This window comes from Chlorocebus sabaeus, chromosome 5 (assembly GCF_047675955.1).
Source record: "Chlorocebus sabaeus isolate Y175 chromosome 5, mChlSab1.0.hap1, whole genome shotgun sequence".
Lineage (NCBI taxonomy): Eukaryota > Metazoa > Chordata > Mammalia > Primates > Cercopithecidae > Chlorocebus > Chlorocebus sabaeus.
The window spans coordinates 46,458,480-46,474,344 of record NC_132908.1 but is presented as its reverse complement, the minus strand read 5'-3'; the positions used below and the strand labels follow the sequence as shown (position 1 = coordinate 46,474,344).

The 15,865-nt window shown below is 48.0% G+C and overlaps 1 protein-coding gene across 6 annotated transcripts in view; it reads left to right on the top strand.

Annotated features, from left to right (window-relative positions):
* The window catches only part of ZNF423 (zinc finger protein 423), a 369,045-nt gene that overhangs the window by 227,343 nt on the left and 125,837 nt on the right, over positions 1 to 15,865 (top strand). For all 6 annotated transcript variants that reach the window (XM_038008513.2, XM_073015355.1, XM_073015356.1 and 3 more), the window contains one exon: positions 1,250 to 1,334. In XM_038008513.2, the coding sequence (XP_037864441.2) occupies positions 1,250 to 1,334 (85 nt within the window). The remainder of the gene's footprint in view (positions 1 to 1,249; positions 1,335 to 15,865) is intronic.

Below are 15,865 nucleotides of genomic sequence, written 5' to 3'. Positions count from 1 at the left end.
GGTAGATGAGTGGGTGTGTATGTAGATAGAAGATGGATGGATGGATGGATGGGTGGATGGAGGATGGATGAATGGGTAGATGGGTATGTGTGTGTAGTTGTGTGGATGGGGATATGGATGGGTAGATGGAGTATGGGTGGATGGGTGTGTGAGTATGTAGATAAATGGATGGGTAGATGGAGGATGGATGGTTGGGTATGTATGTAGATGGATGGATGGATAGATGGAGGATGGGTGGATGGGTCTATTGGTGGATGTGTATGTAGATGGGAGGATAGGTATATGGATGGATAGGTAGATGGAGGATGGATGGGTGGATGGATAGATGAATGGGCGGTTGGATAGGTATGTATGCAAACGGATGAATGGGTAGATGGGTGGGTATGTATGTAGATGGGTAGATGGGTGTGTATGTAGTTGGATGGGTGGGTAGATAGAAGATGGATGATGGATGGATGGATGGATGGATGGGTAGATGGAGGATGGATGAATGGGTAGATGGGAATGTGTGTAGATGTATGGATGGGGAGATGGATGAGTAGATGGAGTATGGGTGGATGGGTGAGTGAGTATATAGATAAATGAATGGGTAGATGGAGGATGGATGGATGGGTGGAGTAGATGGATGGATGGGTAGATGGAGGATGGATGGGTGGGTATGTATGTAGATGAATGGATGGGTAGATGGAGGATGGATGGATGGGTGGAGTAGATGGATAGATGGGTTGATGGAGGATGGATGGATGGGTCTATTGGTGGGTGTGTATGTAGATGGATGGGTAGGTAGATGGAGGATGGATGGCAGGTGGATGGATGAATGGGTGGGGATGGGTGTGTATGTAAATAGATGAATGGGTAGATGGGTGAATGTGTATGTAGATGAGTGGATGGGTAGATGGAGGATGGATGGGTGGTTGGATGGATGGATGGATGGAAGGGGGCATGGGTAGATGGATTTGCCCTTCTAAGCAAGGAGGCTTCCCTCAACTCCCTTAAAGCTTCATCTTGGGATGGCAGTTTTCCCAGATCTAGCAGAGGAGCAGCTCCCTTGGAATGTAGCTTCATGCCCCTTCCCCAGTCTGGTAGAGCTGGATTTAGAGGGAGGTGGGAAGAGAATGGCCTGGGGAGACCTAGGAGGGGACTGGAACCATTCTGGAAAGTCTTGAGCCAGGCCCCCTAGGAACTTTTGCTTTCTCCTTTTTCCTACCTCCTTCCTCTCTAAATCTTTTATTTTTTGGTTTCCAAACAGAAAAAGACATACCAGTGCATCAAGTGCCAGATGACCTTCGAGAACGAGAGAGAGATCCAAATCCATGTTGCCAACCACATGATTGGTAAGAGAGCATTTCCTCCCAGCCATGCTGGAGCTACTCTTTGCGGTTTGAAATTTGCGGTTCCAATCATCATTTTACTGGCTTTTAGGCCAAAGGACAGAGTCACTGTTGCTGTTTCTGAGACATTGCACATGGGAGTGAAAATGTCAGAATGGGAGCCCTTTCTCCATATGAGCCTTCTTGTCGCAGCTCCACTCACATTACAATCAAACTTTTGACAATCTCTTCCATTTTCCAGCATAAATTTCCCTCCATTTCTGAAACAAAGTGCTTTCCAGTTGTCAAGCACTCAGGAGCAATTACGCTTCAATTTTGTGTGTCATGACATTGAATAGATTTAACTGTTCACATTTCCCCACTCAACATGGTGAATTCCTCAGGCACATTGTCAAAACAGAACGCTTACAAAGTTATTTCGGTACTTTTCCCATTCCTGTTCAAGTGGTTTTGGACTTTGGAAAATTCAGCCTCTCTAGAAGGGCAGCTTGCAAAGTTCTGTAGAGTTCACACACTTGGCACGAGAGACCCGGGAAACTGTGAAGTCCCCTTTACCTTGGATGGGTGGACGTGGTCTCCTTGGCAGCTAGGGGTGCCCTCATTGTAGGGGAGGGCACAGCTGGATGTTCTGATGGGCATGGAGGTTCTAAGGGAAGGGGCTTGCCTGGGATGGGCTGGGGCCTGGGAGAGCTAGCTTCCAGAAGTCTGGTACCCTGGGTCTTCGTTGGATATGTGATCACTTTCTCCAAGACTCTGTAGTCTGAGCAGTAAAGTTGCAGCCATGGGTTGAACTTCATCTTTTTGTTAATATTTTATTTTTTATTTTAGATGGAGCCTCGCTCTCTCGCCCAGGCTGGAGTGCAGTGGCGCAATCTTTGCGCACTGCAACCTCTGCCGCCTGGGTTCAAGCGATTCTCCTGCCTCAGCATCCCAAGTAGCTGGGATTACAGGCACCTGCCACTGCGCCTGGCTAATTTTTGTAGATTTTAGTAGAGAGGGGGTTCACCATCTTGGCCAGGCTGGTCTTAAACTCCTGACCTCGTGATCCACCCACCTTGGCCTCCCAAAGTGCTGGGATTACAGGCGTGAGCCACCACGCCTGGCCTGAACTTCATCTTTACTTCATCTCTGTTTTTCTTCTTCTAGCATGTTTTCATTGTTGTCTTAATAACTGTGCCATCAGAGTACTGGTTTACAAAACCCTTTACTGCGTACATTTAGAAAACCTGTCATAAGTGAGCAGCTTAATGAATTTTCATGAACTAAACACACTTGTGTAACCCACACACAGATCAAGAAACAGACTATTTCTAGCATCTCAGAAGCTTCCCTCTTGGCCTCCTTCAGGCCCTCCCCTACCACCAACAGGTCATCATGATGCTGATGTCTAATAATATAGGTTGGTTTTGCCTGATTTGTACTTTATGGAAATGGAATCACAGTTTCTACTCGTTTGCACCTGACACCTTTCACTTTTCACATTATTGCCTCTAGTTGGAGATCATGCCTCTCATTGGTGTGTAATAATCTGTCACAGGAGCATGCCAGCCACCATTTATCTGTTTGATTCTTGATGGGCCCATTCTGAAATACTGCTGGCACATTCATGGATATGTCTTCTTTTGTTTTGTTTTGGTTTTTTTTTTTTTTTTTTTTGGTGACAGAATCTCACTCTGTTACCCAGGCTGGAGTGCAGTGGTGCGATCTCTGCTCACTGCCACCTCTGCCTCCCGGGGGTTCAAGTGATTCTCCTGCCTCAGCCTCCCAGGCAGCTGGGACTACAGGCATATGGCATCGCCGCTGGCTAATTTTTTTGTATTTTTAGTAGAGACTTGGTTTTGCTATGTTGGCCAGGCTGGTCTCAAACTCCTGACCTCAAGTGATCTGCCCATCTCGGCCTCCCAAATTTCTGGGATTACAGGCATGAGTCACTGCACCCGGCCCCATGTACGTGTCTACTGATGAACATATGTATGTGATTTTATTGTGATCATAGGAATATATAGATACTATATTTTGTGTTTATATATAATATATAATATAGTGTTATATACTATATTCTTTATACATGTAAATATGTATATAAAATGGGAATACAGGATTTGGATGGACTTGCTTAGTCACAGATTAAATGATGTTCACCTTTAGTACATACTGACAAATACATTTCTGAAGTGGTTGTATGAACTTACGCCCCCACCAGTGGTATATGACAGTTTCAGTTTGCTCCAAGTTTGTACAGTCGTCAAGGTTTTGTTTAAGGTTTGCATTGCAAAGGCCCTTCTTTAGTGAAAGTGCTCTCAGGGCAGGTATGGGTCCCCTAGTCCCTACCTAGCCACAGCATTGGCCATGCTCATGCCCATTATCCCAGTCCCCCTGACCCCCAACCTATCTGACAGCCTCTGCCCCCAGTGCCTTGGAGCCAGTCTCCTGCAGCCACTGATTCCCACTCGTGTGTGTGGTGGGGCTCACCTGGCGGAGAGTGGGGAGGAGGGGCCCGGGAAGAGCAGGTGGGGGCCCTGGGAGCTTGGCCTGACAGGGAGATTGGTGGCTTCTTAATTTCTCCGTCTGAAAGGCCCCTGCTGAAGGATAAGAAGGAGCACTCCCTTGTCAGTCACTGGCTGCTGAGAGTCCTTTCACAGAGTGTCAGAGAGGTGAAGATGAAGATATCTCAAAATGTTTGCTTTTGTAGCAGGTGTTAATGCGCATTCTTGTTTGTAAGCTTGAAGGGCGCAAGCCTGGCTAATTGGACCGTAGTGATTTCCAAGGTGTTTCTGCCCCCTGCCTCCTCTCTTCCACCTTGCCTTTTGTGCAAAGCCTGGAAGCTATGTGTCCTCAGGTGCAAGGTGAGGGGTTTGCTCTTAACTAGAGTTGCGGGAAACACAAAAGGAGGGTTTGAGGGGCATTTGGGTCTGTGTGTGAGCTGCGGGCTGGGCTTCCGAGGGAAGGCGCCTTGGCTGGGGGCTGGACAGGTCTCCTTGCCCATTCCTGCCCTGACCTGGAGCCCGGGAATGTGGGAGGTGGGGGCGTGGAGAGTAGGCAGCAGGGAGTGCTTGATTGGTCCCCGAGTGGAGATTCCAGTTCACTGCGACATGGAACCCCAGGTGAGCCAGACCTCTGGCGGCTGGGCAGTCCCTCTCGCTGTAACCTGTGCTCCCTACCTGCCTGCCCTCCCCAAGTCTCATCAACCCAATCTACCAGAGGACCTTGACTGAGGACCTATGGCATGCTGAGAGTTGCAGCGGTCTCTGTGGGTGATGGGGGTACAGGGGACATGGTCTCTGCCTCAGAGATCATCCCATAGAAGACACTGCACATATCATGCAGCAAAGAGGTCACATTGGCTAAGGATGCTAACAGCTGCTACTGACTCAGCCTTTCTACGTGCCAGGCACTTTACATGGGCACTAGTTCCCCATCTGACAGATGAGGAACCCGGGACTTAGAGAGGTTATGTGACTTACCCAAGTCCTTCCAGCCTGAGTCATGGAGGCAGGGTCTGAACCACAGCTAGGGTCCCTCCATTGTGTCTGGAGCCCCTGTCAGGGCCTGTGGTGGGAGAGACCTCAGGGTTCCCTCTCCAGGGGAAGGCTGATGGGCATGCAGGTAAGTGCAGTGCAGTGGTGTAGGTGCTCCCAGAACAGGGCCCCCTGGGTGTTGAAGGATGAAGAGGGGAGACTTTGCCTTCAGAGGGAGGACTGAACATCAGGAGGAGGCTCTGGAGCAGTGTGTTGCTGCCAGGCTGCGAGGGTGGTGAGCCACTGCCTATAGGAGGATGGGGGGTGAGCAGAGCAGGTGAGTCTGGGGGGCCGTAGGTGCCTGGCCTGGCCAGGATGGAGACATTGTGGGGAGTGAGAGTGGGGAGGGGGTTGGGGTGAGCCACGGAGCACCTCTGATACCAAGTGGAGGGGTTAGGGTTTGGCCTTCACCCCATAGGCCAGGGTCCAACTTTGGGGGCCCCTTGGCTATGATTTATTAGGCTTCTCTTGAAAAACCACAAGAGGTGGCAGCCAGGGCTTCACATTCCCGCAATCATCATTCCCACCTGGCGTGACTCAGCAGCAGCAGTTTCCTGGAGGCAAGGCATGCATTCCCAGGCATCATGGTCTTGCGCATTTAAGTCTCCAGCCTGGTCCCTGTGGGTACCTGAGTTTAAACCTTGGACTGAAGCGCTAGGGAGCCATTGAAGGTTTTGGAGCAGGGTGTAGCCTGGCCTGAGCCTTAGGAGATGAATCTGGCTGCAGTGCTGAGAAGGAACCAGTTGGGAAGAGAACGAAGACCCACCTGGTGTGGTCCTGGGGTGAGGGAACAAGGCAGGGGGAGAAGAGAAGGAGTTGATGGAACTTAGATGTGGCTTGTGCTGTGAGTCTGGCCGGCCCTGGTGGCTTGGAAAGGCTGCTGGGGGAATGGGGAGAGGCAGGCACAGCAGGCCTGCTTTGGGGCTGGCTCTGCAATCCCAGTAAATCTGTTGGGGCCCAGTGTCCCTGTGGATGTCTTCTCCTGCTAAATGGTCCGAGCCCAGAGTGGCCGCCCTGCCGCTGATGGGGTAAAAGTCCCCCTTAGTGGCACCAGGGGGACTTGGTGGGTAGAAGTGGTCCCGTTCGGCTCTGCAGCCTTCTCATAAACTCAGGGCACTTGGGGGTCTGAGGCAGACCTCTCCTGGGACCCAGACTGCTGGAGAGCTCCCCTGGGGGGCGGTAAACCGGCCTTTTTATAGCGGGGGCCTCTGCATGGCTCTGCAGCCCGGAGACCCTGGGAGTTACGATGACTCAGGGACATGTCTCCTTGGAAACATTTTCCCAGCACCCCTCTCCCGGCTGCTGCTGGTGGGGAGTGATTGGGATCTGATAGAAAGGCGAGGGTCTTTGGAAACCTTTCAACAGCAGGGTCTCCTTTGAAATCCCCCCTCCCCACGAAGAATGAGGCCCCTTCCCTGGGACTCCCCCAGCTTTTGAAATGGCTTTGACATTCCCTCCCCCAGAAGGCACATGAAAAACATGGAGCAGCCCAGAGCTCTGTGCTGTGGCCTCCTGCCGGGGTGACCCGGCTCTGCCCAGTCGCCCTTTCCCCACCTCCCCTTCACCCGCTCCCAGGACTCTGGGAGGATGGCCCCCACCTCTACTGCCCCAGGAAATGGCTCTGCAGGAGGCCCCTGCCTTGGGCTCCCGAGGGGTGCTGCTGAAGGAGAGTGAAGGAGGCTTGTGGGGGGCCTGGCCCAGAGGCAGCTGGCCCCCCTCCATGGCTGGGAAGGGAGGAGCAGTGGGTCCGCCCACATGTGTTGAACATATATGTACAATGTGTGCACACTGCCCTCCTGGGGCACGTGGCACCTCACCCTGCGGGGCAGAGCCTGAGTCTGGAGACCCCCAGGAAGCTGATTTGCTGGAGAGGCCTTACTTTTAGTTCGTTTTGGGTGGGGATGGCTGGATAAGGGGTCTGAGAACTTGTCCTTGAGATAACAAACTTGTCATGACCCAGGTTGGCCCCAAGGGAGTGACTCAGCCTCTGGGTCCCTGGACGTCCTCACGCAGGGCCTCACAGGCCCCTTGGGGGAGCCCTGGGGAGGGTCAGAGCTGGGAAGGGATGGTCCTCGGGGAGTCTTGTCAGGAACGCTTGCCCTTGCTGTCCTTGGAAAGTGGCTGTGGACTCTCTGGCGGGCAGCCAGGCCAGAGCTAGGCCTGTCCCGGTGGGGCATTAGTCATTCCGGAGGCCTGCTTTTCATGCTCACGCCGGCCCTTTCCCTGGGTGCCTTCAAGGGTTGGGCTCTGCTGTGAGGGGCAAATAAATGGGGGAGGAAGTGGGTGTTTGGAAAATCAACCCCTCCTGCCTCCTGCCCAGGCCCTTAAAGTGTCCCCAGTGCCAGCTTCTGTCCTTGTGTGCCCTCTAGTCCACAGCCCTCCCCTGTCACTGTGACAGGACTGGCCCTGGCCCACCTGGAGGGAGGCGTGTGTTTTGTGTGTGTTATATGTGTGTGTGTTGTGTGTGTGTGTGTGTGTATGTGTGTTGTGTGTGTATGTGTATGTGTTGTGTATGTGTTTGTGTGTGTGTGTGTGTGTGTGTGTATAAAAAAGAGAGAGAGAGGGAGAGAGGGAGACAGAGAGAAGGTTTTTGTACCTTACAAGTCTTTATGAAGCACATCCCTGGAGATACTTTCAAACTGCCTCGCAGAGCCAGGGCCCAACCGTTCAAGCTGCCATTTGGACCCTGGCCCTGTGCTGAAGGCGCAGCCTGCAGCATTTTGGAGGGGAAGGAATCTCTGGTCCAAGGGGAACAGTCTGGAGTGGAAGTCGGTGTCTTGCCCCAGCTCCAGGGAGATACAAAAAACTCTCAAATAGAACCACAGAGGAAAACCTCATGAACAGGAAAAGAAAAAGGGGTTCCTGTCTCCTTTCTGCCAGGATCACGTGTTGCTGAACCAGGCTGTGTCAGGCTCTTCAATGGTGCTTTTGATTCAGGTAACACCAGACCCAAAACATCTGTCTAACCTTAATATGTGATAAAAATGTCTCCCTCTCCCTCCGGAGATCATGTTTCAGGTTCTGGAACTGTTCTGTCAGAATAACAAGCCTGTACAGCAAGCCTATAATCTAATTCTTTTTTATTCTTTTTTTTTTCCTTGCCAAACCCCCAAACTAGGGCATAGTCACTTCCCCTTCAACAGTCTTCCCGGGTGAGAGAACCAGCCCAAAGGACTCGGTTTCCCTGACTTTGAATCCCATTGGTTCATTTGAGGAAGCTGTTTAGGTCTATGGAGAATCCATCAGTTCTGAATTTTAAAATAGTGGAAATTTTCTCGTTTTCATGAGTTCCTTTTGTATGCGTATTTTGTTTGTTTGTTTGTTTGTTTTGGGGGAAGGCTTCTGTCATTAAGGTTTCTTCTAATAGTAACCTCATACCTTCATGTTCAGTAAACACGATTAAAATCCTTGGTGGGCTCTGTGAGGGGCTGCTAACCCAACTCAGGAGATGGTAACCTGCAAGTTCAATGTAACGTCACAAGTCTAAGATAAGGGTGCTCAGAGGACGGGCATGTTTCCCAATCTGGGTATTCCAGGAAAACTTCCTGGAATAGGTTACACCTAATCAGGGTCTCAGAGTATAAGAAGTAAGGTGGGAGAGGAATTCCAGGCAAAGAAACTAGTACAAGCCAATTATAGAGAAAAAAGGTCCATGTAGTATGTAGGGACACTGTGGACAATTCAGTACTGCAACAGAACAAACTGTGAGGCAGGAGGTGGGTGGATCACAGCACAGGGGATGAGGTAGAGTAGGTGAGAGAAGGTGAGGATATTGGATAGGAGGATATGGGCTGGAGAAACATTTAAGAGACAAAACCAGCAGGATTTGACTGTTGAGTGGACATGGGAGGGGGAGAAGTTAGGAAGACTCAAAGGTCTCAGGTGACCAGGTTTTGGGTGACAGGTGGCAGATGGTACCATGCCAGAGGAAGAGCTCTTAGGGAATGGTAAAGAAGACAGTGATGCTAGCAGTGGTTCATGTAGCAGCCCATTCTCACGCTGCTGTAAAGATCTACCCAAGACTGGGTGATTTATAAAAGAAAAAGGTTTAATTGACTCAGCTCTGCAGGGGAAGCCTCAGGCAACTTACAATCATGGTGGAAGGGGAAGCAGGCACGTCTTACATGGCAACAGGAGAGAGAGGAGAAAGCAAAGGGGGCAGAGCACCTTATGAAACCATCAGATCTTGTGAGAACTCACTCATGAGAACTGCATGGGGGAAACCACTTCCATGATCCAATCACCTTCCTCCCTCGACACGTGGGGATTACAGGTCTCCCCCTCCACATGTGGGGATTACAATTCGAGTTGAAATTTGGGTGGAGACACAGAGCTAAACCGTATCAATCAGTACCATCTAATGAAGCTCACTCAGCACCAGGCCCTTCTTTCCATATCTGCAGGTGTTATCACACTTCATCCTCACAACACCCTGTGAGACTTGCTGTCATTACCTCCTTTTATCCATGGGGAGTTGAGATGTCATATCCAATGTCACTAAGTTTCAGGGTAGGGACCAGAACTCAGCCAGTGTGACTCGGAGCCTGCGCCCTTAACCCCTGCACCTGAAAGCTCATCACGTTTGGTGGGCTTGAGTGTTTGTGATAATGTGGTCTCGCACAAGATACCCATGGAGATCTGAGTGTTGGTGTCTGGCCAGCAGGGCCCTGTCTGAGGAAGGGGATCCAGGGGCATCAGCATAGATGGTAAGAACATCTGGGAGGAGCCTGGAGAGTGAGGAGTGTGGGGTTGTTGGTGCTGAAGGAGCAGTGTTACCAGGAATATCAGTTGGGTGCAGCATGAAAGGTGCCCTGGGAGGGAGGTTGAAGAGGGTCTATGTGGCTCAGCAACAAGTGGCCATTGTGTCCTGGGTGTGAGCAGGGTCAGTGGCATCAGATCGAAGGGGTCAGGAGGAGATGGGGGGGCCAGCAGTGTCGATGGACTTTCCGGGTTCCAGGCTGGGAGGGGAGGGAGAGAAACGGGAGCTGGAAGGCTCCAAAGGTAACACAAAGTGTTTCCATTTTTAAGAGAGAGAGACCAAAGTGTGTTTCTAGGTTTGGGAGAGAGAGCCAGCAGGGAGAGGAAGAGGAAGGATAGAAGTGAGGGAGATGCTGATGGAGCTGGTCCTGGAGGGGCCGGCACTGGAGCCCTGGCACCATGTTGCTTGAGCCGGCTCATAAGCATGTCCTTCTCTTCTTGCTGTCACGTCACATGGGCTTGGTGGCCTGGATTGTTGAACTGACTTTGTTAAGCGTCCTTTGATATCATTTGACTGCTTGGCAGCAGCTGATACATGGACAGTTTCCCTCATACCTGCTTCTGGCTGAGCCTTACTAGAATAACAGTGGACAACAAGGGTCCTGTGGCCAGCAGCCCTAGAGCTTGGTTTCCTCTGTCCTCAGCACCCAGTGGGCTTCAAAGCCTCAGACCTGGCCTTGGATCCTTGGGGCCCAGTGGGGAGAAAGTGGAAGGCCTCCTCTTCTGACTGCAGACCCTGCCTCTGAAGGAGCTGGGATGCCCCTCAATGGCTGTTCAGTCCTGGAAGTGTCCTGCCTGGTGTGATTCCCATCTCACCTATCTGGGGAAACAGGTGGGGAGAAGGGAAGTGATCCCCTGAAGATAAATGGCAAGCTGTGAGCCTGGGTTGCAGTGAGAATTTGACATCACTGATAGGAGCGTTTTCTAAACAGAGAGTCCGATAGGAAGTTACTGGTTCGAATTTATCCTGTAGATTTTTAAGCTTCAACAGTTTGCTCAACCTGCTGCAGGTATGAATATAAATGGGCAATAGAGTGTGCATGTGTGTGTGCATCACACTGAATGTGGAACTCGACAGTGAAACACAGTGGTTAAGAGCACAGGCTCTGCAGTGAGAGGGCTCTGGCTCCAGCTGTGTCTATTCATGCCTAAGTTATGCCATCTTCATATACTGTAGCTCCTCATCTGTAAAATATCTTCATCTTAATAGTACATAACAGTTTAGGCAGGACCCTTTTGGTGGCAAGTCAGAAATCCAACTCACACTGACTAAAGCATAAACAAATTTACTATTGGTTCATGTGACAGAAAAGTCTAGGGATATATTAGATAGCAGGCGTCAGGCATGGCTGGTTCCAGGGGCTCCAACAAAGTCATTATCAGTTTATCTCTCTCTTATCTCTCAGCTCTGCTTCCCTCTTTGTTGCCTTTGTTCTCAAGTGGGCTCCCCTGGTGCAAGATGACAACCAGGAGCAGAGAGGGCCATGTGCATCCTCATCTGCAGTGAAGGTCTAGGAACGAAGCTCACTGGCCTCAGGAGCGTCCTGAAGCTGCCCATGAGCCAATCGTTATGGCCAGGGAGGTGGAGCTGGTTGTCTGGTCAGGCTGATGACCCCTGCCCTTCCTGGGGGTCCGCCCCCTAGCAGTGGAAGTAGGAAGGGTATTATTGAAAAGAAAGAGAGCGTTTATTTCCACAAGAAGGGGCAGCACAAACAATGCAACTCACCACACTTACTCGTTGGCACTGTTTGGAGGATTAAATGAGTTAAAATACATGCAAAGGTCCCAGCACACTGCCTGGCACATGTAAGTTCTGAATGAATGGTATCTGTCAATATTGTATTAGTGTTATTAGATAATGATGATGATGATAGAGTGCCTGTTTAGAGAGGGAAAACTGGCCATGCTAAGCCTATGTCCCAGATGTCAGCACTCAGCAGCTCCAAGGATGCTCCTGAAGCCTTCCTGGAAGAAGAATGGTTCCCTCTCTCTGCCATGTCAAGACTCCAAGGGGCTGGGCCTGGAGGACAGACCCAGAAGGAGTAGCTCCAATGAAACCGATTTTTCATTTATTGCTTCATTCATTCGGTTTTCTTTTTTAAATTTTTATGGGTACATAGTAGGTATATATATTTATGGAGTACATGAGATCTTTCAATAATAATCACATGCATAATAATCACATCAGAGAAAATGGGGTATCTATCACCTGAAGCATTTATTCTTTCTTTGTGCTACAAACAATTCAATTATACTCTTTTAGTTATTTTTAAATGTGCAATAAATGATTGTTGACTGTAGTCACCCTCTTGTGCTATCAAATACTAGATCTTATTGATTCTGTCGAACTATACTTTTGTACCTGGTAACCATCCCCACTTCCCCTCCCTCCCCACTACCCTTCCTAGCATCTGCTGACCATCACTGCACTCTATCTCCATGAGTTCAATTGTTTTAAATTTTAGCTCCCACAAATAAGTGAGAACATGGGACATTTGTCTCTCTGTGCCTGGCTTATTCCACTTAACATAATGTCCTCCAGTTCCAAGTTATTTTTCTTTCTTGAATACCTACTGTGTGCCAGGCACGAAGCATGAATATTGCAGCAAGCAGAACAATCTTTGCCATTCTGTCCCAGAGCATAGAGTCTGGTGGGAGCAGATGAGTGTTCACTAAGAGTACAAGTAGGAGCTCCGGACTGTGTCCAGTAGTGATGGGTACCACACAGAACAGAAGGGCGGGCCCTGGGTGTGTGTGGGAGCGAGGTGGAAATGGAAGGTGTGCAGCGGTCTCCCTGGAGCTGACTTGCAGGCTGATAGCAAAGTCTTATGAGAGCATTTTTTGTTTCGATCAAGCACGTGGCTGCCCACCGACCTGAACACTTGAACCCACTGCTCAGCACGTCCTTTCCCTGTAGGGAGGGGAGACCGTTTGGGTGGAGCCAGATCATGGCGACAGAGGCCCAGGGATCGGCCTAGGGTTAACTGGGTGATGCTCCCGGTACCTCGAGGAGCCCCTTGGTCAGGCTGTCAGGCCGCTCTTTAGACCTCTGGATTCTGCCTGCTTGCCCCACACAGGGTTGTTTCACCAGCAGCTCGGGGACTTCAGGCCTCCCAGTTTGTGACTGCCCCCTGCCCCCACCGTGGGACTGCCTAGCCTGTGTGCCTTTCTGGTCCTCTGGCATCCCTTCGCTCATTCTCTTTCACTTCTCCCTGTTTCCACCCTGCCTTTTTCAACCCACTGTCCCTGGGGGCTCTAGAACCCTCCTGTCTCATCTTTCTCCTCTAGGTGTCCAGATTTAGCCACTAAAAATACAGGCTAAGTAAGTTTGAGTTTCAAGTAAACGGCCAATACATTTTTAGTCGAAGTATGTCTCCATTCATTTGCATGGGACATACTCTACTGAAGCATTATTTCTTATCTGAAATTTGCATTTGCCCGCTGTCCTGTATTTTACCTGGCAACCCTGCACCCTCCCCACCATCCCCATGCCTCAAGCCAGTTAGCTTGGGAAGAATGCTGGTGCTCATTACCACCCCCCCGCCTTTTTTTTTTTTTTTTTTTTTTTTTGGGTGATGGAGTTTCTTTCTTGTTGCCTGGGCTGGAGTGCAATGGCACGATCTCAGCTCATTGCAACCTCTGCCTCTCAGATTCAAGTGATTCTCCTGCCTCAGCCTCCCGAGTAACTGAGATTACAGGCATGCGTCACCACATGTGGACAATTTTTGTAGTATTAGTAGAGATGGGGTTTCACCATGTTGGCCAGGCTGGTCTTGAACTCCTGACCTCAGGTGATCCACCCGCTTCGGCCTCCCAAACTGTTGGGATTACCGTGGTGAGCCACCACTCCGTATCCATTTCCCCTTCTTTTAAAGCCCCTCCTGGGCTTTTATTTGTCCTTTAAACATTTTTAGCTTAAAGAAAATAAAGTTTTTATTTTGAGATAATTGTATATTCTCATGCAGATTCACATAGAGGTCCTCTATACACTTTACCCCATTTCTCCCAACAGTAGCATCTTGCAAAACTAGAGTACAATATCACATCCAGGATATTGACATTGATACAGTCAAGCTACAGAACATTTCCGTTGCCACAAGAATCCCTCCTGTTGCCCTTTTATAGCCATAGACACTTCCCTCCTACCCAGCCCTTCCATAACCCTTGGAAACCACTACTCTTTTCTCTGTTTCTATAATTTTATCATGTCAAGACTGTTATATAAATGGAATTGTATATAAGTTTTCATTATTTTGGGGGTAAATTCCCAAGAGTGCAATTGCTAGGTCTGTAGTACTTTCATGTTTGACTTTTTAAGAAATTGCCAGACTGTTTTCCAGAGTGGCCGTGCCATTTTACATTCCCACCAGCAATGTAGGAGAAGTCACATTTCTCTACATTCTCACCAGCATTTATTCTGTCACTATTTTTTTATTTTAGCCAATCTGATAGTTGCAATGTGATATCTCATTGTGCTTTTAATTTTCATTTTCCTAATTGCTGATGATGTTGAACATCTTTTCATGGGCTTATTTGCCAGCCATTGTTCCTCTTTGATGAAATGTTCCCTTCATATATTTTGCCCATTGTCTAATTGGATCATTTGCTTTTTTACCACTTAGTTTTGAGAGTTCTTCGTATATTCTAAGTACTAGTCCTTTATTAGATATGTGGTTAGCAAACATTTTTCCCAGTCTGGAGCTTGTCATTTTATCTTGAGGAGCTTTTGCAGAATGCAAGTTTTTAATTTTGTTTAATTAGATTTGTCAATTTTTCCTTTATGGATTATACCTTTGGTGCAAAGATTTTCTCCTATTGTTTTTTCCTGAAAGTTTTATAGTTTTATATTTCACATTTTAGGCCATGGTCCATTTTGAGTTAATTTTTATATACAATATAAGACTTAGGTTGAGGGTTTTTTTTGTTTGTTTTTATTTTTGCCTATGAATGTCCAGTTGATCCTGTATCATTTGATGAAAAGGCTATCATTCTTCTATTGAATTGCTTTGTTTGTTTGTTTTTAGAGACAAGATCTTACTCTGTCGCCCAGGCTGGAGTGCAGTAGCATGATCATAGCTCACTGTAGCCTTGAACTCTTGGGCTCAAGCAATCCTCCTGCCTCAGCACCAACTTCCCCCCTAAGAAAATAGCTAGGACTACAGGCATAGGCCACCACATCCGGCTAATTTTTAAATTTTTTGTGGAGAAGGATCTCACTATGTTGCCCAGCTGGTCTTGAACTCCTGGCTTCAAGCAGTCTTCTTGCCTCAGCTTTCCAGAGCACTGGGATTACAGGCATGAGCCACATTGTCCAGTCTCTCCATTGAATTGTTTTTGCACCTTTGTTAAATATCAGTTGGGCATATTTCTGTGGGTCTGTTTCTGGGTTCCACTGATGTATGTGCCTATCCCTCTGCCAAATACAATATAGTCTTGATTACTATAGCTATAGAATAAGTCTTGGAATTGAATAAGCTGATTCCTTCTTTATTGATTGTCTTTTTCAAAATTGTTGCTATCTAGCTCTTTTTGCTTTTCTATATATATCTTAGAATAATCTTGTCTATATCTACAAAAATTCTTGCTGTAATTTTGACTGGAATCATGTTAAATGTGTATATTGATTTGGGGAGAAATGACATCTTTACTGTCTTGCGTCTTCTAATCCATTAACATGGTATGTCTCTCCATTTATTTAGATCTGTGATTTCTTTCATCTTTTTATTTTTAGTTTTCAACATCCTAATTTGGTACAGGTTTTGGTAGATTCATCTAATTATTTTAATTTTTTGAGCAATTATAAATGGTATTGCATTTTTAATTTTAGTGTTCATGTGTTTATTGCTAGTACATAGAAATACAGCTGGTTTTTGAAGTTCATTTTTAAAAATATTGCTTGACTTTGCACAACTTAGTTGTAGGAATTTTTCTGTAGATTCTATGGAATTTTCAGCATAGACAATCATGCCATTTATAAATAGGGACAGTTTTATTTATTTCTTAACTATCTGTATGCCTTTTATTTCCTTTTCTTGCCTTATTGCCCTGGCTAGACCTACTAGCACTATGCTAAGACTAGAGAGAGTGGGTATGTTTGCCTTATTTCTGATCTTAAGGGGGACAACATTCAGTCTTCTACTATTAAGTAAAATAACAGCTATAGGTTTTCTTTGTAGATACTCTTTATCAAGTTGAGGAATTCCCCTTCTATCTAAGGGTTTATTTATTTATTTATTTTTTATACCATGAATGGGTGTT